Consider the following 22988-nt stretch of genomic DNA (forward strand, 5'->3'; position numbering starts at 1 on the left):
CCTTTAGAGGTGAACCTTGGAATTGGGCAATTTCAAGGCTTATGCAGCAACTCGCCAAGGGTCAATTTATACAGTCAACCTTGGAGTCTCTATAGAGCTCTACAGTGATTTCTTGATCAACGATGAAAGCAGTTTCAGAACATCGAGGGTACATTGAAATCTATTTTCATGACTCAGACGGGTCGAATACCTCTGGAGCCTGACACTGATCCTTTGGCAACAGACGCGCCTCGTGTACCTTATAACTCTGCCCTTCGACCCCCTTCCGCCTCAAGTTTCGACTCTGCTACAACAACATGATTTGGGATCTCGCTATTTTTAAAATAAAAATCAGAGACAACAGTGCCTGCCGCCCACCAAGCGGTCATTTTACCCCGAGTACCTGCGCTGAAGAAGTTGTCTCCTGCCTTCACACGCAGACACCTTCCATCCGACATGCGGAGATCTCCTACAGTACCAGAACCAGTAAGCAAAACGTCCTCGATCAATAGGAAATAACAAATAAACAACCTGAGAATGAAAGCTGTGCTCTTTTTGTGTGAATTGAAACAAAACAAAACTTACCAATACCACTGCTCATGACAATCAAACTGGGCACTGGGGTACTATGAGCCTTCATGAATGACTCGCCAGAGAATATATACTGGTAGCCAATATCGAACCCGCCCTCCCAGTCCAGTCGATAGGCATTATCGATGCCAGGGAGAGCAGTCGAAACGGTGTCCACTTGCCAGCATTCGAGGACGTTCTCCCAATACCCGGTCGCATTTCGGATCTCAGAAATGGCGGGCAGGATGATTTTGGACGGGTCGGTACTCTGAGGGCAACGAATCTGACAGTCTTGGTCTGCAAGGCCAGCATGCGTGTCTGACTTGTCAAACCTGAGTTGCTGCGCACTAACAGTGCTCAAGATGAGAAGGGAAGGGAATGGAGCTTTCATGGTGGAGCAATGACATGTAACTGAGGGATTTTTGATCAGCTCGAGCTATACGGAGCAATTGGAGTATTTGGCCCCCGAATGGCAATGGGCTTTTGTTATGTGACGATTGGTGCTGGACCTCTCTCGATTTACGCAGGTCCCTGGAGACCACCCCGGTCCTCTATTGCATGCCCCGACACCGGTGGGCAATCCTCATTCGATGGCTACATAAACTCCACAGGGATCCCTATTTCGTTTCACAGGGATTCTTATTTTGGTCTGCAGATCTGCTCCAGTTCCGTCATGAAGTGCGTTCGCGTATTGACTGCTTTGTTCTCCTTGCTTGGGGGCTCAAATGCACTCACCACTTCACAATGTGTTCGTATATCATTTGTTTTTCCATTTCAAGTGGCACGATACGGTGCTCAAGTGGATAGGAGGTATTCATTTCTCACCATTTCTTGCATATAGTGTGACCTACTCAACCCAAAATACTCGTCGGCTGTCCATCTTCAGAACACTTCCGTCTATACTTTCGAGAACCACAATTTCTGGTGCAAGTCGACCTTGTCATGAAGCTCCCTTGAGCGACTAGCTAACTCTCTCTAATAGCGGCCACTGAGTACCTAAACCCAGGATGTGTTTTCCTGCCTGACACACCGGAGAAGGTCTCCGAGGCCATTTCCATCTTCGCCAAAAATGACTGCAAGTTTGCGATTAAGGGTGGCGGCCACAGCGCCATTCCTGGGGCTGCCAGCATTCACGATGGTGTGCTCATGCCGATGGAGTACATAAATACCACCGAGGTCCAGCTGCAAGAGGGATACATCCGGGTTGGGGCCGGAGCGACGTTAGGCTCGGTTTACGAGGCCCTGGACCCTTACAATCTGTCCGCTGTCATCGGCCGCTATAAGAAAGTAGGACTGGGGCTCGCAGTTGGGGCGGGCTTCTCCTACTTCTCCAACAGCGAAGGTCTTACCATTGACAATGTCGTCAACTACGAAGTGGTCTTGGCGAATGGGACCATTGTCAATGCTAATGCCAGCAGTCATAACGACTTATTCTGGGCCCTTAAGGGAGGAAACAACAACTTCGGCGTGGTCACTCACTTTGATCTCGCTACCGTCGCCACCGATGGTCGCGTGTTGGGTGGTATCGTCTACTACCCGGAATCCTCACTCGATGAACTCGCGGACGTGATTTATGATTATCATGTGAATCAGGCTGTCAACGATATCCATACCCATACGTTGCCTCAGTACGGATACAACGGTACTACCAACGAGACCATCAACTTCACTCCTGTGGTCTATAACGCCGATATCCTTGAATTGCCCGACATCTTGCAACCCTGGAACAATACCCCTCACTACAAGAGCACAGTCCACAATCGGAATTACACTTCGCTTGCAGCTGAGCTGAATGACGGATTCCCAGATGGCAAGTTGTAAGTATTCTCACTGGTCACCATAGTCGACATCCAAAGGAGACACGCAGAGAAGAAAGCTAAAACGGATCTCACGTTTAGCCAAGCTCAGCGAATCATGACTGTCTATGCAGACGCCCAATTGTACAAGGATATCTGGTGGGAGTTCCGCAAATGGATGAAGGATTATCAGGATGTCGAGGGCTTTTACGGCTTACATTGCAACATGCCAATTACCCCTAGACAAGTCACTCAGGGCATACTCAAAGGGACGAACGCCCTAGGATTGGAAGATGCTGGAAACCGCACGCTGGGCAGTGAGTACTTGGACAATCCTCAAACGATCTCACATGAATGTCGACTAACATACTTTGATCCAGTCCTCTACTTTGGAGTCACCTTCGACAACAAAGCGGATTCCGATCGAGTGTTGCCAGATCACGACGAATTCGTTCAGAAGATGCAGAAATTGGCCGCCAGTCGTGATCTTCTTCATCCTTACCTGTTCGTCATTCCTGCCTTTTCGTGCCTACTTTACCCTTCCTGTTGTCTCAACTGTGGCTAATGTGCGAATCTGCTCTAGTATGCTTACATACTCTGGCTGGAACCAGCCAGTCTTGACAAGCTACGGCGAGAAAAACCTTGCTAAACTCCGCGCTGTTCAGGCGATCTACGACCCGACACATGTCTTCCAACGTCTGGTTCCTGGTGGCCAGAAACTACCTGACGCTAAACAAGCATAGAGATCAAGAATGAGGGGCTAATGTGTCTGGATTTAGTTCGATCATGGCGAGGATGGAACTGAGGACACATATCATAGAGACCTCTGCACAATCAGGTTTAACCGAAAGGGTCGAGCTGTGGAATTTGGTGGGTGATTAAGACTGCCGGTTGTGCCGCACCCGATCCATGCATGTACATAAATTCATGAGACTTAAGAATTCTTAGCTTTGGTCTCGGGAGCAAAACTCACTTGGGCAGACATGTTGGAAACCCATTCTTAGATGGACTATATTCATCTCAATGTATGGCCGTTTGAGGAAAGTCAAGTCATTTGTCTTCTCTAAAAATTTAAGCTGTGTTTTGGGAGTGAAAGATCTTGGTAAGAAGGTACAGGGATGGGTGGTAAACTTCAGTGCTTCACTTGAGCTCCAATACACTTAGTGAACAGTATATAATGACCACATAAGTCTCTCTCCATCAAATACAATCTCCGGAATCCGACAGCTGCTTCAAAGGTGCAGCTTCAGAAGCCTTCGTTACTTCAGTCAAAAAGGTATTGACACCGATCAATCCCAAGAGACTCAGCCAGGAACTCATTAATGAATTGACAATTGGGGTCCATCCTCTTCTGTAAATGAACCCAATCATTCATCTTCGGGTGGATGGTGAAACTGTAAGTCTCATTGTGGAAGATCATCTTGTTCCAGTGAGGTCGAACATTATAGGTTTCACCGAACTTGGGAATGTACTCGCTGGCAAGCTCTTGGAGGAAATACTGAGTGGTGAAGTTGTTATAGGCGGGGATCCAGGAGTATTCCAATGTGGCGAAGATTCCACTGGCATTGGGCTGCAAGTTGTATTTGGCGCCACAAATGGGACATTCCAGGCCACTGGCAGAAACTAGTCTGTCATTTGATGCGTCACGCTCTCTTTTGCTCGAATTTGTGGTACCATCGGCGGTTCCATCGGAAGATGACAGAGCCGGGTATATCATCCCAATAGCGTTTCTCGTGCTCTAAATACACTACCAATTAATCGGACAGTAAGATATCCATCCATCATGCCACGCTATTTTTCTTCCAAGAGGTCCACGGGTTGTAGTTGCAACATCCAAAGTTTCTTGAATTCAAATAGGCGCTCATCCAAAAATTGCTACCTACATGTAGGTACCTAATCTTGTTTGATTACGATGAATGTTTCCAGGTACATCAATGACCAAGAGGATACCAGGCAAATATTCTATTGAATATTCAGCCCACTCCGATCAGTGATGTAATGGACGTTTTGTTCTATGGCCCTGCTGAGCATACTGACCCAAGGTATCTCTCTTTGGATCTCGTACACAGCAACAGACCAATAGCTCTTTTGCTTTATTGGAAAACCCACGGCCCACAGGAAAGATCCCGCTGCCCACAGAAAGGTGCCCGAAGGCCAAACAAGGTAACCGCAAGGGAGCTCCAACTTGTTTCTCCGCTTTTTCAAAACAAAAGAGCGGGGTTATATGCCCGAAAGCAAGACGCAGAACAAGTATGCCCGGCCCGAAAGGCAAGCAAGTATACCGGCCCGAAGGCCACACATGTATGCCCGAAAGCAGCACATGTATGCCTCGCCCGAAGGCCAAGCGAGTATACCGCAGGGGTTGAAGCTCCATCTTGTTTCTTCGCTTTTAAAACGGATTGCATGGCCAGTTGCAAGCGGTATCACACACTGTGTATGTAATCCCAAAAAACTCCGTTGAATGCACTGATCAGAAATAACACAATGTTAGTGACGAAAGCAAACATAGAAGGGAGGCTCACCTGGAGTTTAGCCAGCCCGCCTAAACTGGGATCGTGCACGCCCAGTTTGACTTCAGGCCTTCCCACGAAACTTCTGACGAAAGGCGAGCACAGGTTAGAAATGATGAAAACCCACAGGCAGGGAAGAACATACCTTGGACCTGCGTCCCGGATGCCCCCAAACGAGACGAAGTGACCGCCCACCCTCCGCCCCGGCTGGCTTCCAAACTTCCACAGATTGATAGGACTTGCGGGATCCCATCTGCCTCCCCAAGAATTACAGCACGCCGCCCGAAGGAAGATCGCGACTTGGTCCTGGTAATTGCGGCAATGATTCTAATAAAAGGATGCTGTGGTCAGATATGGTAAAATGTCACTGGCTGGTGAACTCACCCCACATCACCAAGGCTGACAGGACAATCAAAGAAAGCCACGCTCAGCGCAGGTACATACATTGCTGCCTTCCAACGAAGGTCCTGGGGGATAACAAGTCAGTGACGGGAAAAAAATTGTTTCTGACAGGAGAACATACAACCATTACCGGCTGTGGGCGACCCGGCTTTGGATTTCCAACGAAGGCTATAATCAAGAAAAAGCACGAGTCAGATTTGTCAAAACTTATGTCGAAAACCTGCCGGTGGAAAAACTTACGGCACCTGTTCGATATGTACAGGAGACCCTGCAGTGTCTCCGTAGGGATATCTACTAAGGCTGTCGATTGTTAGCAGATCATCTTGACAGAGGAGTGAGTGTGTTACTCACTTATACCACACCTCACAATCAGGGAAGCTGTACCAGATCCGTCGACCTGGGTAGCTTATGATGGGAGGGGGTTGAGAGGAGAAAGTCTGAAAATCCTCGATGGGAGGAGGCTTTTATCCAAGTGCTGACTGCTATTGATGCGACTCGGCTCGATTTGGACCAATCAGGGAGGGACCCACTTTTATTCTCCACAAACAAAGAGAACAAAGGAACCTTGGAAACAAAGACTGCTAAGCCTAATCGGGATAGGACCTAACCAGGGAAGGTACCTACCTACACATCAGCTGATTCAAGTAAACAACGTTTGCTCTCAACATCTACAGGTTGTTCTATCATAATATAGCGATAAAATGAGACACTTCTCCCAACTAGGACCCAAGAATGCCCCGGCATTTGTCTACAGGAGCTGTAGTTATACGAACATCTTGGTGGACATCGTAGGGACTGAATCAATAGCTGCTCAGTCATAAATGAGACATGTCTCCAATAACTCGCTGTCATGGAATAGAAGAGAACTATTGCATTCGGGGGTTACTGTCAGAATACTGCTGTGCACATGAGGGAGCTATCCACGTCAACAGCGTGGAACGAGTAATCAGCAGGAGAAATATAAGAATCGGATTGCATGGATACTATGCACGTTTATAAAGACATCTCTTCCGGTTTCCCGAAGCTCACCACATGTGCAAGTTTATACAGCTCTGACTACGATCTATATGGGATTATAGCAAAGCAGATGGTCCTGATCTCACGCAATGACAGTGAAGACCAGTCACAAAGACGCATCTTACAGAAATATGTAGTTTTAAGCACGGCTATCTGTTTTTCCAAGGTCATTCCGGTTCAATAATTTCGCTGGCAACTTCTCGGGACTCGAAGCCTCCATCGGCTTCGCTCAAAGAGAGGGAGCCTATGCTGATCGGTGAAAATGCAACCTGGGCTAGTGAAGTTATTACACGGGTGCGAGGAGAAGCCCAAGAAGGCAAATTCTGCGATTCTATCAATAGGGAACTAGGGAACAGCAGCTAAAGTCAAGAGGCTGCTTTCACCATGTCTCTCGGAGCAGAACCCTACTGACACAAGGACCTATGATTTATTTCCAAGGTTCCTCTATCATTGTATTCTGCGCGCTGTAATCTAGAACCCAGACTTCCCGGCCATCTGGACCAAGGCATACTTTTTCTTCCTCTTATCCCTACAAATTTGGTCGTGATATATCAAGTAAATACACACCCTCTTCGTAAGCTAAGCATAACCAATAAACTGAAAATTACAGTCTCTAAGATCAAGAGAGAGTGATCAGACACACTAATCGACAAATCACCGTGTAGGGCGGGGAACGGATGCCAGCAGAGATGACATATGCCGGGTGGGGTTGTCGATCTTTTGTTTACAGATTTTGTATATCATAACGAGAGGTCCAAAGAATACGAAGAGACTAAGAGAAGACCAATAGATCCTAAGCAAGTTATCTCTGGATCGTCTCTCTAAATATCATCACATACAACCCCCCCCAAAATCCGAACCAAATAAACAGCCAAGAACCATGGATAACCCCACCCCGCAACCAAACCCAAACCCAAATCCAACCGCAGACCCAGCGAACACAACAGACGACCAACGACAAAAAGAAGCGCTGGCAGCCTTCACCGCCACGCTTCACTCCGTTGGAACGAATCTCGAAGCGCCGCTTCGCGAGCGCGCAGCAAACATTCAATCCAACGCGGCGGTGCTGGAAAGACAAGAAGCCGAGCTAGCGGAGAATACGCAGCGACTAGCGCGGCAGAACCAGCAGTGGGTTGGATTCGCAGATGAGACGCGCGACGGCTTAAAGGAGATTGGGGATGTGCAGAATTGGGCGGAGATGATTGAGCGTGATTTGCTGGCCCTAGAGGATATGATGGATGTTGTTGAGAGGGGTCATGAGAGTGAGAATGCCGATGAGCGGGGAGATGGCGATGCGGAACTGAATGAGGATTTGGAGAATGGCAATGCAAATGGGCAAAATGGGCATGTTGATATTGATGCTAATGGGAAGAAATTGGATCAGCCGGCGAAAGGGTGGTTGCGATGGTGGTGATGGTTCAGGTCTTTGTTCATTTGGGTTGTTCTTGTTATACATCTATATAACGCACAGGGTATCGCTATTGACTATTCTTCGTCTTCTTCTTCGTCTTCTTCTTCTTCCAAGTATTGTTTCCAAGGGTCGAGGCCTTCGGTCTCCTCAAATTCATTCCATTCATCCCACTGGCCCAGACTCATCAAGTGCCGCATGGTCGGTCGACCATGGGGGCAATTCCACGGTTTATCGATAGTACCCATGTTTTGAACGACTCGTTCCATCTGTCGGCTCGTCAAGGTCTTCCCAATCATGATACTTGAGCGACAAGCGCGCATAGCAAACATTTTACGCACTTTGCTTGGTCGTGGTACTGACAGTTCATTTGACGTTGAAATTGACTCTGACAGCAACACGATGAGTTCCTCCAGGTCGCGTACGCCGAATACCACTTCCTTGCTCAGCGGTAACGAGACCAGTTGACATCGACGGCCGATAGGCTCATCGCCGCTTTCGTCGACAGTCACGAGGAAACCGTTTTTCTCAAGGGCGACACGATTCTCAAGGACAACCTCTTCTTCAACGGCAGTGAGATCGAGGCGTTGCGGACGGACGAGTCGCTGGTTTTGCACCACAGTTTCAGCTTGCAGGCGCTCAAAATTGAACTTCTCATCAGAGGCATGCTGGTCGATGATGAAGAGCTCATCTTGGTCTTCTCCTGGACGAACTGCAATGATGAAGCCCAAGTTGAACTGGCCGATGATGCGCATTTGGGCGAAATCGTTCTTGCTTACAGTCAAGGAAAGCTTGTCCTCGGCGGTTTTCTCGCCGAGATCAGCTGCTTCCTCTTTCGTCTTCTTCATGCCCGCTTGCAGGGTCTTTTGCAATGTGATGAATTGAGCTTGGAAACGTGATATAGACCCGTCTACCGTGCCGACAAGTTGTATAGTTGCGTCGCGATGTGCAGCACCCTTGCTCATCTTCTTTGCACGTTTCGCGCTGTTTTCTTGGGGAAGCATAGCAGTCTCCTCAGCTTCATGAATGAGCCGCTGAACTGTAGCTTCTTCCTGCGCCTTCTTCTGAGCGTCATCGAGATCCTCATCTGCGGCAGTATCTTTGTCTTTTGCCTCAGTGTTTTCAACTTCTAATTGACTTGCACCTTGGTCGGGAACATAGTCGGCATCCTCGAGTGGAGGAGGGCCCTCGTCTTCGGCCTCTTGCTCAGCACTTTGTGTATCCTCAATCTCACTCAAAATATTGCTTCCATCTTCTTCAATCTGGCCACCTTCACTAGCGGAGGCCTCTTCGTCTTCATCTTCATCATCTTCTGCTGCTGCTTCATGCGGCTGCGACCCAGGCGCAGCAAACGCTTTCATATGTTCACCGAAGATATTAGGCCGTGATGGTGTGTGTATCCGTCTCTTCCGCCGGGGCGGCTCTGTCGTTAGAGGCGGATCTGCTGAGACTCGTTTCCGTGGAGGACCACTACCGACCATGGACGTTATGGTTCGGTTTCCGATGGTGATGGTAGCCAGTTCGGCGGGTTCTCGTCGTGGACGCATTCTATCAAAGGCATTTTGGACAATGTTGGGTATTTCTTCTGGGTCTCCACGAGTGCGAGACGGGGTCTCGTCGGGGACCGGTGGCTGGGATGATGTTTCGTCGGAGACAGTGGTTGGCTCAGGCTCCTCCTGGGCGCCTTCTTGGACGAAAAGTTCATCGTCAGAGATCGCCGCAGTAGAGGTTTCTAGCTCACTTGGGGCTGGCGTCGACATCAAAGAGCGATTGGTCGCAGCGCGGGGTGTTCTCATTGGCCGAGCAGGAGATGGGGTGGCTTGCGCACTTCCCATGCCCGCTTCTGAGCTCGTGAAGCGCTGAAGCGCACTCTGTTGACTAGCCCCCGGAGTCTCCACTGAGCTTTCTTTCGTCCGGTCCTGACTTGGACTTCTAAACCCACCGCTTTCGCTCAGCTCCCGAGCAGTGACGAATCCTGGGAGTGATGCTAGTGGTTGCTGTTTTGGTAAGGGCTTAGATTTGACCGATGACTGCGGCACAGTTTGGTCCGCATCCTCAAAGAGTTGCGCAAGTGAACCTTTGAGCGATTCAATCATAGCCCCCGCGTCATGAAGCAGAATTTGGCGCTTATCAGGCGAAACGTTGACATCGTAAGCGCCTGTATCCATCTGAAAGTCCGCAAAGATAAACGCGGACTGCGAGACATTGAACGACTTGTAAACCTCGTTAAAAGCTTTCTGAATCTGCGGCAAGCCACATGGCCGCGAGTTGACAAAGAACATCTGACGATCCGGAGTCTGACGGCCCTCGCCGAATACAGGACGTGAGATATGGCCTCGGACCTGGATTTTACTCGGTTGATCATCGCCAACCCGCTTCGTAGCTGCGGAAGGCTCAAACTCCAGGTCTAGATCAAGGGATATAAGGGCCGATAATGTCTTCGCGCCATACACATTGGCAATATTCTCCTTGGTAGTCTTATTTCCATTTGTAGAAAAGACCACCACATTCCGTGTCTTGCCAACAGTGTTCCTGACGCTGAACCGGACTCCGGTGCTAATGCACGCATAGGCGTGCAGCAGATTCAGAACCTTCCCGTATTCCCGCTTAATGTTCTTCTCCAGTTCTCGCCGACGCACTGGAAGCCGCTTGAAGATGCCTTCTACTGATGCGGTCGTTCCTTTCTGACCAGCCACGATCTGTGTCTTCCGGAGTTTCCCAGATTGTTCAAAATCGAGTCGGTTCGCGCGGGGAACTTGCTTTTCCTGGGCTGTGACGATGTGGAAGTCGGCTAACGCGCAGAGTGAGGATATCGCTTCGCCTCGGAAACCGAAGGTGTGCAGGCTCGAGAGGTCATCGTATGACGACAATTTAGAGGTATAGTGTTTCAACGCTAGGATAGATGGAGAATCAGCTTGAGCGCAATGTGGCAAGAAGGAAGTGGTAGCTTACCGACGTTCTCATAGTTCTCCGGCGAAATCCCGCTGCCGTTGTCTTGGACCTCAATTAGGTCCAGTCCATTATTCTTAAATCGGACCTCTGAACCCCTCGAAATCATCAGAAAATGTGCCACAGACCATATCCAGAATTTCATTCACTCACCAATCGTTGTTGCGCCGGCGTCCAGACTGTTTTCGACAAGCTCTTTGGCGACGGAGCACAAGTCAACGATGACTTGACCCGATTGGATTTGGTGTACCTGATTAATACGCTGGTCAGATCAAGGCTCCGTGAAAAGACATCGGATTTCATACCGAGCGGGCCTCGATGGCTTGGATCGTGGCCATCTTCATCCCATGATGTCTGCGGAGGATAAAGCCCACGGGTTGGCACGCGTCTCACTTAACGCGTGGATTTGCCAAGACCACGGTGGGCCGTCTATACATTCGATGACGCCCCTGTTCTACTTTACCCAAGGACAGTTTTATTTGCGCCACAAGATCTGGATATATTCACTTGCAAATTGTATGGCACTGCTATTATGGATATAAATCAAAATGGACAATCGGGAGCAACAATATCGCTGTTAACGCGCAACATCAACGAAAGAAAAACTAATAAACACCGAAGCGATCCGGCATTACAACAGGCGCAACCAGAGTCCAAAGGTAGATAGCATAGCAGACCCAGGAGCTAACGATCTTCACCCAACTGGCCCAGTATGTGCGGCCCACCGGTGCGAAATCCGTCGTGGTCTCCAGTGTTAGTCCCTGGACTAACAAAGTGGCCACCCATGTTGTGGCGAGGAAGAAGATGATGTGGAAAAGCGAGTAATTGTACTGGGTTGAAGCACGCTCGTCATCCTTCGTGGTGTCATAGTCATCCTCGTCATCACTATCATCCAGGGCACTGGCAGGAAGACTGCCGCTCTCGACAGCGGCCCGGAGAGCTTCAGCCCGCATCTCCCGACGGGCGTTTGGTTGCTGGGTCACCAAACCATGCTCGTTGTCGTCCGTACCCAGCTGGATGTAGCTGTGGCCACCCTTCGATCCCAAGGCAATTCCTTGAGTGGCAGCGCGTGTGGTGGTGTATGCGATAGTCAACATAGTGACAATCGCACCGAGAACGATCGTAGCGGTTCTAGTTCCGCGGGACCGGATGAGGGGGTTGCAGTGGTTATCATCCGGTTCCATCGAAACGGCAGACATGGTGAGGTAGGTGCAGTAGACAGTGACCATTGCGGCTTGAGCTAGTCCTGCGCGAGAGTTCGATTCTTGCACTGCTGGTTGAACGGAAACGAATGAGATGATCAAAAACACGACCAAGTTAATCTGCGACGAGTCAGTTGAGCACCAAATTCCTCGTGAGAGGGATACATACGGTAATAGCAGCCTGGTTCATAGAGCAACCGCTGTTTGCGAAGAAGATGTACATCAATATGGTCATAACGAGAGATGCCAAGTACATGCCGAGGGTCGAACCAATGAGCAGGCCGCGCCACACACGAGAGTCGCTGTCTTCGATCTTCTGCAGGCAGAGCTCGGCCCATGAATGCGCAAGGTCCACCAGAAGAATCAAACCCAAAAGCAGGAACAACATGGCGCAGAAGAAGGCGATGTAGTTGCCATAGACGAAGAAGAAGGGTTCGGGGATAAAGAATGACATGACGACAAAGGCCACCCAGAGGATGACCTTCGGACCCCAGTATCCATTCTGGAGAGCAGCGCGAGTATCTTTCGAGCTTTTAACACCGAGAAGTAAAAGAGCCAAGATTAAATGGAAGAGGCCGAGAGCGAAGTTGATACGATGGACCGCGACCCAGCCGTGACATTCCTTCCCGTCGCAACGAATCTCCATATAATCCAGTGTCAAATTTTGCAGTTTTTTCAGAGCCCATGGTGTGAGCATAATCCAGGAGATTATCGAGTTGATCAAAAGGATGAAGGCATAGGCGATTCTCGTCGCCATACTGTTGTCCTTGTTAGTCTGAGGTTCTTCGCACTAGGCAGCTGACAGATGGTACCTGTTTTGAAACTTTCCGCAAGCGCTGCAGACCGCAGAGCATGTCGCCGCTCCACAGCATGATGTCGCGACCGTCAAGAGCTGTTGAGCGAGAAATGCAAGTTAGCTATCTGTGAAACGAGGGAAGTGGTAGGCGACAACATACTGTACCAACACTCGGGACGGCCATAAGCGGAATGGAAAGGAGGGCACCCATCTTGGGAGTGCAGATATCATATAACGCACTGATCTGGTCCTAATGTACAACCTTAGAAGTGAACCTGGATCCAGAATCGAGAGTGGTGCGGAGAGGCAAGTGATCAGATTGAAGATCATCACCTGAGGCCGCCTTCGTCATGGATGTTACGTAATATATCTAGGCCGAAAATATATCACGTGCCAGGCCTCTTTTGTCCTGCCCATATGGGATTAGACTCTCCACCCCCGCTATCCAGCATGACCCTCCACGTCAAAAGATTGTGTTTCTCATAGCATTAGACGAGCTATAAAGGAACATGTTTGTTCAGTGTGGCATTTAAGCTGGGTGCTGGAAAACCCTTTATTGAAGATTGAGTATCTTAAGACAGAGAGCAAAGCTCAGGCATGAACTATGAGAGATAGTTGTCATATAAGACGGTAGGATATGGACAGATCGAGGACATCTATGTAGATACACGGCCTATCAAGGCCTAATTAAAGAAAGAAGCAACTGGTTGAGGTCATATCTATCATTCTGGAAACCGTTCTATGCGCTCAAACAATGAATTCGGGGGTAATTAATGGAGAAAGCAAAGCCCTAGAAACCTGTAAAATATATATAGGTTACAGATACATATATGTACTATAGGGCAGAGGATACAAGTCAGCAAACTTGGAAGGTAATAGTAAATCAGGCACTAAATGATGCCTTAGAGCATTTAATACATTTAATATTAACATCCTTATCGTGGAGTAACACATTTGGAGTCGAACTATGACGAGTCCCGATTTGCACAGTCCGGATTGGACGGATTTTCATAATCTTGAGATGTGTTATCAACCAATGCAACGTGGGAGTTAAGACATATCCCTTGCAACATTTCCATTCCTCTTCTTTTTTTCCTTTCCATTTTACAAAATCAATTCAATTCTCCGTCGTATTTGTAAATCAGTTGACGTGGAGCAAACTTTCCTTGGCGCTTGCTTGACGGCTGTTCCGACCACGCGGCCTCCGGGATCATCTCCAAGTCGTTACCTAAGTCTACGCTCCTGAAAACTCCCGGTCTTCTTCGCTCAATTCTTCCTACATATATAACTTCATTCGCTCCTTTTGCCCTTTCTGTCCTTCATTTCGGGTCCGATGTTTCTCTCAGCGTCGGCCTCACATCTGTCTAGGGCCTAATCAATCATTCCCGCCGCTAAAACACTTGTCTCACAAGATATCCACCAGAAGCGCTCGCAGAGGAACGACATAATGTCTGGTTCTCTTCACCGAACTGCCCGGATTATTTCCGTCATTGCGGGGACGCTGGTCGCCCTCTCATGCGGAACTAATGTGCGTGATATCTCCGGTCTTATCCCCATCCAGAACCATCAAGGTTAACTCAATGTCAGTATGCATACTCCGCGTGGGCGCCGCAATTCGCGCAGCGCATGAAGCTCTCTTCGACAGAGAGCAACTTTATTGTAAGTTGTCCCTTGTCCGGTGCCGGGAAGCCGATCTTAACAACCTCTAGGGTGTCGCGGGGAACCTGGGGATGTATGCTATGGGAATTCCAATGGGATTATTGACAGATGCCCGCGGTCCTCGGCTTGTCGCGCTCATCGGCTCTATTTGCCTGGGCCTGGGTTACTTCCCAATCTATATGGGTATGTCTTGATTATACCTCGCCGGAATTAAGCAGCTCTAATAATTGTAGCATATGATAATGGCCAAGGATCGATGCCGGTTGTCTTCCTATGTCTCTTCGCTTTCCTTACTGGTATGGGCGGTTGCTCTGCCTTTGGCGGTTCCATTAAAACAGGTATGTTACACCAAGGACTCTGCTTGATAGAATTAACCTAATGATTCTAGCGGCATCCAACTTCCCTGAACACCGTGGCACAGCAACCGCTTTCCCAATGGCCGCCTTTGGACTGAGCGCGCTATTCTGGTCCAATCTGTCGACTCTCATTTTCAAGGACGATACCGGCGATTTTCTTTTACTTTTAGCCCTCGGGACCTCGATTCTGTCCTTTGCCTCGATTCCGTTCCTTCGTATCCTCGCCAGCGAGCCATACTCGTCTGTTCCGCATAACGCTCATGAATCCAGCGACCTTCGACCTGTGCCAGAGGACTCCGTACTACAGGGCTCTACTGCTTTTGAGAACGAACAGTACCCTGCGCATGCGCGGTCGCACTCAGTTGCCTCGAACTCTCAAGGCAGAGCATTCGCCAACGACGACGAAACTGCCACCTTGGTGTCTAAGAACGACCGGCCGCGTCCCTCTTTCGATACACTTGACGATGACTTCCTAGATGAAGTGGCCGTGGAGGCGCACCAAACTGACATCAGAGGTCTCGCCATGCTCCGCAAAGTCGAGTTCTGGCAACTCTTCTTGACCATGGCACTCTTGTCCGGTATCGGCTTGATGACCATCAATAATATCGGCAACAGCGTGAAGGCCCTGTGGCTATACTACGACGATAGTGCAACAGACCTGTTCATCCAACACCGCCAGGTCATGCACGTATCCATTCTTTCCTTCGGCAATTTCCTCGGGCGTCTATTCAGCGGCATCGGCTCTGACCTGCTGGTTAAGAAGCTAGGCATGTCCCGCATCTGGTGTTTATTCTTGTCGGCGGTAGTCTTCACCCTGACCCAGCTCGCCGGTACGACCATTTCGAACCCGAACAGCCTGATCGTTGTCTCAGGCTTCACTGGAATCGCTTATGGCTTCCTGTTTGGTGTTTTCCCTTCCCTAACCGCTCACACTTTCGGTATCGGCGGCCTGTCCCAGAATTGGGGGGTCATGACTCTTGCCCCAGTGTTCAGTGGTAACGTTTTCAATTTGCTATACGGTAGCATCTACGATGGGCACTCTGTAGTCGGCCACGATGGCGACCGCGAGTGTCCTGATGGACTGGGCTGCTACCGCTCAGCCTATTTCATGACTTTCGTTTCCGGCTTGTTTGGTATCGCTGTTTGTCTGTGGGCCATTGTCCGCGAGAGGAACATTAACAATGTCATGAGCAAGAAGCTGGACCACCGACTCGCGTAAGTTGGATGGCGCTTTTTCCATCATGTTGGATCATCTACGTGCAGTATTACCTGCATGGCAGGCAGGGGCTTATGAATTGCTTTCTTGCTTGCATATTTGCCTTGGTATTTTTGCGATTTGTTATGACTTCTCATAGAGTACATTTCATGATGGATGTTATTGAGCTGGTGTCCTCATTTGGTATACCCATGATGTACTGTTCCTCTATAGACTTGGTGCTTTGTGTCTGACCTGCTTTCTTTAAATAATCCTTCCATGGGCCAGGACCCGGTAAATTTCATTACTGTACATTTGAAGATTCCACGATTATGCTCTATTAGGTATTCGAGTTGTCGAAGTAGTTTTCGGCCTCGCTCTGATTTAAGTCGCGAATACATGTATGCTTCAATTATTCCTCCCGTATTTGCATACGAAGAAGCTCTTAAGATTGCTACGAGCTGGAGATTCTGCATGACACTTTCATTTCCCTCCTAACGTACATGTGGAATATCACAACGCAGAAAGCGAGAACGTTCGTTTAAATCAAACAAAAGAAAAAGAACAGAAAACCCGGCCCGCAGACCTGTCAAAGCTGGCCTAAGCAATCAAAAACGGTTGCAAGCTCTATCAAAGCAGCAAACTGAAAAAGATGATTGCAAGCACCAACTAGCACTTTGAGAGAAACAACCCAGGCAAAACACCCAGACAACAAGCCGTTTCTCAGTTGGATCACCAACCCATCGATCTTCCGGACGCTCGAGTTCTGGAAGAAGAGAAGGATAGGGACCAAGTATTGTATTAGAAGCATAGTGAAGATTTCGTACAGAACACCGCAAGAGAAGCAAATTAAAACAAGACGTTTGGAGGAACATCCGAACACAAGAAAGGAAGAAGAATCGAGACCGTTCAATAGTAGCTTTTTTTGGGTAAAGTTCCAGCCAGTGATGACGAAGGAGCCATGAAGGGTATCAAGAATATCAGAGGTTGGAGGATGACCAGCAAGCGTAATGTAGCTCATAAGCTTGTACTACCCGTGGACCGATGATGGAATGAATAAGCAGGATGGGAAAGGGCCGGAAATAGCAGGGTACCGCAAGACCTAAACGCTCTTGGGAGATTTGACCTGCACATCCTCGCCAGATTCCACAACATCCGACAGCCGGATCTTTTTTGCGAGCGGCTCGCCGGACTCGGCGTCGCCGGCGCTGCCAGAACCAAGCTGACGTTCGAGATCGCTAACACGACGCTTGAGATCCTCCTCGCGACGCTGAGCATCCTCGAGAGATCGTCTCAGACGAACCTCGGAGTCTCGTACAATCATCTCCGATCGACGAGCGCTAGCGTCACTTTGTTCGAGTTCCGTAACGCGACCGCGGAAGAGCTCGTTGACGAACTCGAGTTCACTGACGCGTGTCTTGAGGGATGTGTTGAGGGCCAGGAGACTTTCGAATGTGTGGGGGGAATCGAGTTGGCGGTCGACTGCCGAGGGAGAAGGTTGGCGCATCTGGCGGGAGGGGAGGCCGCTGGAAGAGTTCATGCTGTCACCCAGGGTAACGCTGTCAAACATGTGCTGCGGCGCGATGTTCGAGTTGTGCGCGTTCATCGAGCCAAATCCAGGTGTCTCGGTCCGGGAAACGGGGGAGTTGGAGCGATCCGAATGACCCGAGGACATCTTGCGCGACGCGCGACGGTATCCATGCGACCCAAGGGGAGGGGTCCCAGCCTCAGATCGTGGCGGGATACCATTGGTATCAACAGGGCCGCCTGACTACGGAGTCACAATCTCGATTAGCGCATGTTCTTCTTATCTGAGACAGGTGGAATTTGGGGGCAGGGGACGACGAGGAAAAATTTTTGATCGCGAACTCACCTTGCGCTTAGGGCCTTGGCCGGTCTTCACGCGATTGCGACTTTTGATCACATCTGTTTTCAAGCTTATCGGACGAGGTCGGCCATGCAGTTTCAAGAAGAGTCCACATGCGTTGCAAAGGACTGAACCGAGTTCGTCCCTACGCCACAGGGGGGTGGTAGAGGTGCCGCAATTCTGGCAAACAGGCTGCAATTGAGGTCGCTTATCGTCAGTCAATGTGGTCGCCATTATGAGGGTATGGAAGTTGGGAAGAAGAAGAGGATGATAAGATTGTGAGAGATTTGAGTCGATAAGGAAAGGGAAAAAGCGGGTGCACGGATCGAGTGGCGCCAAGACTTTAGATAACTCCCCAGAGATAAGACCTCCAGCGCGATAACAAGTTTCTCACATAAGGCATATATGTTGTATTTCACACTTACAGGTCCACTCCCTTGTCCTCCTGTCGTAGCTGCCGGTGATGATGTAGCATAGGTCATATTTGCCATACTCATACTCGCATCACTAGATGAACTAAAAAAAATGGAAGGGAAAATATATGAATTAGCCAATTGATTCGAATTCTTATGAGGGGCCAGATTACTGCTCTCCCAGGCCCAGATTGAAGATTACGCAAACAAGATAGATCGCCCAAAGGTCCACGAGTGGTTTCCATTCAGGATTAGTGTAGGGTATGGACGCACCGAAGATTAGAGGTTGGTGCTGAAGCGACCGAAGCCAGGGCTGCAAGTCCAGGAAGCGAGGTGCTAACAGAAGAGCCTGGGTATCCGTCGCTCTCGCCTGAACCAAATTTTGCCACACTCTTGATATCCGGTAGTGTTGTAGAAAACTGCGTGGACCCGTTGGATGCGTGACGGGCAGAAGAATTGTCGGCGGACAAGTCGTAAGGGAACTCACGCTCCTGTGAAGAACCAGATTTGAGAGCCGGGTCGATGGGCGACGCCCGATATAGGGTGGAAGCCACCGTGGAGGGGAGATGTAGGTGTCGATTGAAATCCGGCCTTAGACCGAATTGCAGGGGAAACCGTAGGTGTCAATCGAATTGCGCGACGAATGCGATTGGGGTCAATGGACTTGGAACAGGACTCGGATTCAATGGGTATATATCAAGACAATTCCTTAGCAATTCTCCAGCGATGATTCTCTATACCGGAGAGAAGGGGGAGGATTAGGCTTCCCGACAATTATTCTGTCTAAAGAAGTAACAATAAGAAGGAATGAAGTCTTAAGTTAACAACATGATGGCCGAGGATATATGAGGGTAGGGGTTGAAAGAAGATTCAGAATCGAGATGGACGATAAGACGCGATAATAACAATCGGGATAACGATTGCCCCAGTATCAACCATTATTTAATACGGCATGTCAGGGGCGTCAACTTTTGATATTTTGTCTCGCAAAGAATGTATTCAGTTCAATCTGCTCTGTTCTGCCTCTTCATTCTATGCCCCCAGCCTCTTGATATCAGGAGACGCGACAATCAGTTCATTCTACACTATCTGATTTGCTTACGGGGCGATCAACTCCTAGACGGGTTTTATGCGTATAAAATTCCCTGCACCAGAGCGGATATTTGCCAGCGTGGCGGATTCTACCAACATTTGACCGTATACAACATATATGGGAGTTGCCATCCCCTGAATATCCCAATTCGTCATAGAGGGGGACCCATAAGGTGATCAATTGCGGTTCTGGCCAGTTTCAGGACTCTTTAACACATAACACTCGATGCATCCATCCATCCAAGACCCCTTTCGATTTAGGGGGTGGAGAAAGTGTGTGGCGGTGCGTAATTGTATTATGGTTATTAACAAGGTGGACCTGCCCACCTCACGCAATTTGGTGCATACTGCCCACCTATTACGCCACCGCCCCTGTAAATTAACTGTAACCATACTTTCAGGACGCCCCCTTGGGCGTCCGGACCCGTGGACATAGGTGACACTTATTTCAGCTGCCTTCACTCTGTCAACTCTCTATTCTATCCAGCGGTCTTGTCCTTCTCTTCTCTTATCTGTGATGGAGTAACCTCTTTTTGGTGTCCTTTCGTTCTTTTGCCGGTCTTCCTCTCCTTTTCCTGCGGGTAATCTGCTCGTTTTCATCTTTCATAGATCAAATCACCCTCAATCACAATGTCGAAGACACGTCCTGCCACCTCGGGATATGCCCGACTCGCCCAGGCCGAAGAAGAACGAGGCTATCTTCACGATGACTCCGAAGATGACGATATCGGCGCGTTCTCAGTAGCTTCCACCTCCGCTCCCCGATACGCCCCCGTCTCATCCAGAGCCCAGATGCAGGCGTCCGGTCTCCACACTCCCCCAGGCCATCGACGCAGACACAGTGGCTTCCATCGAGGCCGTCGGAATTCTGGGGTAGATATCAAGGCTATCAATGCGCGACTCGAAAAGTGGGCGGACGAAATTGCCTCCAAATTCAAGATCAACCGTGTCAAGGGGAAAAGCTATGAGGAAGAGAAATTGGAGATTTACCATTCAGTCTTTCAGGCACCTCCCGGGGTTACTCCCGTGAGCGCCGAGGCCCTCGAGTCAGATGAGTTTGAGGGTCAGCAACGGCGGGCTCGCGCCGAGTACGAGGAGATTATTGAAAGTGTGCGGCTTGCGATTGAAATGGACGTACATCCTCGGATGATTTCACAAGGAAGCTCGGGCAGCTACTTTGCTCGGAACCCTGAAGGGAAAGTAGTGGGTGTGTTCAAGCCAAAGGACGAAGAGCCGTACGCTTCACGAAACCCTAAATGGACAAAATGGATTCACCGCAACTTATTCCCCTGCTTTTTCGGACGCGCGTGTCTTATTCCCAATCTATCATACGTCTCCGAAGCCGCCGCATACGTTCTTGATGCCCGCCTGCGCACGAACCTTGTTCCGTACACCGGTATTGTCCGACTGTCCTCGAAATCGTTCTTCTACGATTTCTGGGATCGAAGAAAAGCGTGGAAAGGCAAGAAAGTTCTGCCTCCCAAGGCTGGCAGTTTCCAAGTCTTCCTCAAGGGATTCAAGGACGCCAACGTTTTCCTCCGGGAACATCCCTGGCCTGACCAGACGAATACCGGATTCCGCACCGAGGACGCCCCGAAGCGCAAGAAGCGACCATGGAGCGAGGCCTGTCGTCCATCGGGGGCACAGTCAGACGACGAGGATGACGAAGATCCGGGGTATGTGCCCTCGCCTGCCGGTTCGCGTGACGAAAGTGCCGAGCGCCGATTCTACTGGACCGAGAATCTCAAGCAATCCTTCCGCGAAGAGTTGGAGAAACTTGTAATTCTAGATTATATCATGAGAAATACCGACCGAGGTCTAGACAACTGGATGGTCAAGATTGACTGGGGGACAGAGCAGGTTTCTATCGTTGCAGAGCCCCCAAACCAAACTGGGCCACAGCCTAAGCACGATGAAGACGAGCTTATGCCCCCAGCTCGTCCTGTTTCCGTGAATTCGAATGGCACCCCCAGTCCCTCCCCGCACCCCTATAAACGACATGAAACCATGATGGCTATCAGTCGCACGGGAACTCCACTAGCCTCATCGGAACAGTCAGCTTCTGTCCAGCTTGGTGCCATTGACAACAGTCTGTCCTGGCCATGGAAACACCCAGACGCCGTAAGTTTTTGAATCCCCGTAATTACAGCTTTCCAGCACTAACGACTTGTAGTGGCGCAGTTTCCCCTTCGGTTGGCTTTTCCTGCCAGTTTCCTTGATCGGACAACCCTTCTCGCAGAGAACCCGCGACCATTTCCTTCCATTACTTACATCCACAGCATGGTGGAGCGGTACACAGATGGCCTTGCGAGGTATCTTTGCGCAAGATGATGATTTCAAAGAGAGCATGTTCGCTCGCCAAATCGCTGTCATGAAAGGTCAAGCCTGGAATGTAGTGGAGACATTGAAGCAACCAGATCATGGCCCGCTTGAGCTGACTCGACGGACCCGAGTCTGTGTATGGGATGACTTGGTTGATGTCCCCGTCGCTATTCCTATGCGCGCGCCTTCCGCAGACAGGCAAAGGAACCAATCTATGAATTATGACCCTGATGAAGAAGAGATGGATATTGGTGCATCCGCATCTTCCCAACCAATCCCCCAACACGATTTATTGGGACTGAATTCGTCGCCAAGCGACCTCCCCAACCCAAACCGGTTCGAACTCACCCGTGGTCGAACTGACGCTGACAGCGAACGTGCTGATGGTTCTGTCGGTAGCCCTGCGACTATAAATGACTTCGGCGGCCGAAACACTGGAGCTTCTCTAGATGGATGGCCTTCACTTCCTCCCCGCCAACACAAGCATCGCAAAAACGGTGGTCCCGTGCCCTTCCGCGTTCCTAATGTCAACACCTTTGGCAGCGATGACCTCGAAGGTGACCTTGGCTATGCCGTTGCAGAGGGCATGGAAGGCAACCAGCGCAAGGTGATTGTCGAGCGCCTGGAAGCCGTCAAGAGCAAAAATCCTGTTTTCACCTGGTGCTAAGGTTAGAGTGTGTCGTACTACCCTTGCCGCTTTTCACCTTTCTGCATTCCTGCATTACTTCTTTTCCATTTAATTTGCAGCTATCTTCTGCGGCGTTGTCTTTTCGGGGTACTTGTTGAATCCTGCCCTTCGGGAATGGTTCCCAATTCCTGTTCACGATTTCGACTCTGATTTTTTTTCTTTCCTGTGACATCTCACACGAGTCCTTTGCTGGACATGCTCATGATTTGGGGATTTTTGTATATAGACCTTCTCTGGCTGTTGGGGTTGCCTTGGGCTGTGGCGCATTGATTGGGCGATCTGCCTCATGTAGAATATTGACGAGACTTAATTCCATGATACCTTCATCGTCTGCTTTCCCGGGTCAACTATGCTGACCAGGTTAGCTAGTAGCGGCATGTGACCCTGGAGTATGTCACAAGATATAAATCCCAAACCAGCCTAGGGTGATAGGATAACCGGCTTCTGGTGCTCCTCAGTCAAGTCAGTACTATCTTATAGTGTCGATAATAAAGTCGGGGGTTGACGCACTATGTTGTAGTCTTAAGACTCCGTTGACTGCTTGCATGACATTGTTTTGTGAGGCATCATTTTAGCCATCGCAAACACGTCCGGGCTAGGCTCCAACAGATAAGCAGTCCATAAACGTGACGACATTTGAATTCATGTTTGGATAACTACTCCGTACATATGTAGCATACACCCTTAAGTATCATTGAAGGATGGAAGACCCAAAAAAAGGTCAAGCCTCGAGATCCAATAAATCTCCACAATCTATATAGAATGGC

At 49.5% G+C, this 22988-nt stretch overlaps 9 protein-coding genes across 9 annotated transcripts; 4 read left to right on the forward strand and 5 right to left on the reverse strand.

The window, feature by feature from the left end:
* Window positions 1-239: 239 nt before the first annotated feature.
* Window positions 240-940, reverse strand: N7489_007315 (uncharacterized protein; the record flags this gene model as incomplete). Its single annotated transcript, XM_056713065.1, has 2 exons — window positions 240-448; window positions 565-940. The coding sequence occupies 2 exons, from the start codon at window positions 938-940 to the stop codon at window positions 240-242; spliced, it is 585 nt and encodes a 194-aa protein (XP_056566780.1).
* A 353-nt stretch (window positions 941-1293) lies between these two features.
* On the forward strand, window positions 1294-3088 carry N7489_007316 (FAD-binding oxidoreductase; the record flags this gene model as incomplete). The annotated part of the gene is made up of 5 exons (XM_056713066.1): window positions 1294-1297; window positions 1532-2366; window positions 2448-2662; window positions 2726-2849; window positions 2929-3088. The coding sequence occupies 5 exons, from the start codon at window positions 1294-1296 to the stop codon at window positions 3086-3088; spliced, it is 1338 nt and encodes a 445-aa protein (XP_056566781.1).
* Window positions 3089-3609: 521 nt separating this feature from the next.
* Window positions 3610-4062, reverse strand: N7489_007317 (uncharacterized protein; the record flags this gene model as incomplete). Its single annotated transcript, XM_056713067.1, has 1 exon — window positions 3610-4062. One exon carries the CDS (start codon window positions 4060-4062, stop codon window positions 3610-3612), a length of 453 nt encoding a protein of 150 aa, XP_056566782.1.
* A 3092-nt stretch (window positions 4063-7154) lies between these two features.
* N7489_007318 (uncharacterized protein) lies at window positions 7155-7688 on the forward strand (the record flags this gene model as incomplete). The annotated part of the gene is made up of 1 exon (XM_056713068.1): window positions 7155-7688. The coding sequence occupies one exon, from the start codon at window positions 7155-7157 to the stop codon at window positions 7686-7688; it is 534 nt and encodes a 177-aa protein (XP_056566783.1).
* A 71-nt stretch (window positions 7689-7759) lies between these two features.
* Window positions 7760-10975, reverse strand: N7489_007319 (ATP-binding mismatch repair protein PMS1; the record flags this gene model as incomplete). Its single annotated transcript, XM_056713069.1, has 4 exons — window positions 7760-10575; window positions 10635-10721; window positions 10785-10881; window positions 10937-10975. The coding sequence occupies 4 exons, from the start codon at window positions 10973-10975 to the stop codon at window positions 7760-7762; spliced, it is 3039 nt and encodes a 1012-aa protein (XP_056566784.1).
* Window positions 10976-11236: 261 nt separating this feature from the next.
* N7489_007320 (serine incorporator domain-containing protein) lies at window positions 11237-12840 on the reverse strand (the record flags this gene model as incomplete). Its single annotated transcript, XM_056713070.1, has 4 exons — window positions 11237-11953; window positions 12003-12591; window positions 12646-12725; window positions 12790-12840. The coding sequence occupies 4 exons, from the start codon at window positions 12838-12840 to the stop codon at window positions 11237-11239; spliced, it is 1437 nt and encodes a 478-aa protein (XP_056566785.1).
* A 1236-nt stretch (window positions 12841-14076) lies between these two features.
* Window positions 14077-15863, forward strand: N7489_007321 (uncharacterized protein; the record flags this gene model as incomplete). The annotated part of the gene is made up of 5 exons (XM_056713071.1): window positions 14077-14157; window positions 14217-14288; window positions 14339-14471; window positions 14522-14626; window positions 14677-15863. 5 exons carry the CDS (start codon window positions 14077-14079, stop codon window positions 15861-15863), a joined length of 1578 nt encoding a protein of 525 aa, XP_056566786.1.
* Window positions 15864-16941: 1078 nt separating this feature from the next.
* On the reverse strand, window positions 16942-17940 carry N7489_007322 (putative GATA transcription factor (AreB); the record flags this gene model as incomplete). The annotated part of the gene is made up of 2 exons (XM_056713072.1): window positions 16942-17610; window positions 17713-17940. 2 exons carry the CDS (start codon window positions 17938-17940, stop codon window positions 16942-16944), a joined length of 897 nt encoding a protein of 298 aa, XP_056566787.1.
* Window positions 17941-19841: 1901 nt separating this feature from the next.
* Window positions 19842-22200, forward strand: N7489_007323 (1-phosphatidylinositol 4-kinase LSB6; the record flags this gene model as incomplete). Its single annotated transcript, XM_056713073.1, has 2 exons — window positions 19842-21332; window positions 21385-22200. The coding sequence occupies 2 exons, from the start codon at window positions 19842-19844 to the stop codon at window positions 22198-22200; spliced, it is 2307 nt and encodes a 768-aa protein (XP_056566788.1).
* Window positions 22201-22988: the final 788 nt, after the last annotated feature.

The sequence above is a fragment of the Penicillium chrysogenum genome (assembly GCF_028827035.1).
Source record: "Penicillium chrysogenum strain IBT 35668 chromosome Unknown utg000004l_segment0_segment0, whole genome shotgun sequence".
Taxonomy (NCBI): domain Eukaryota; kingdom Fungi; phylum Ascomycota; class Eurotiomycetes; order Eurotiales; family Aspergillaceae; genus Penicillium; species Penicillium chrysogenum.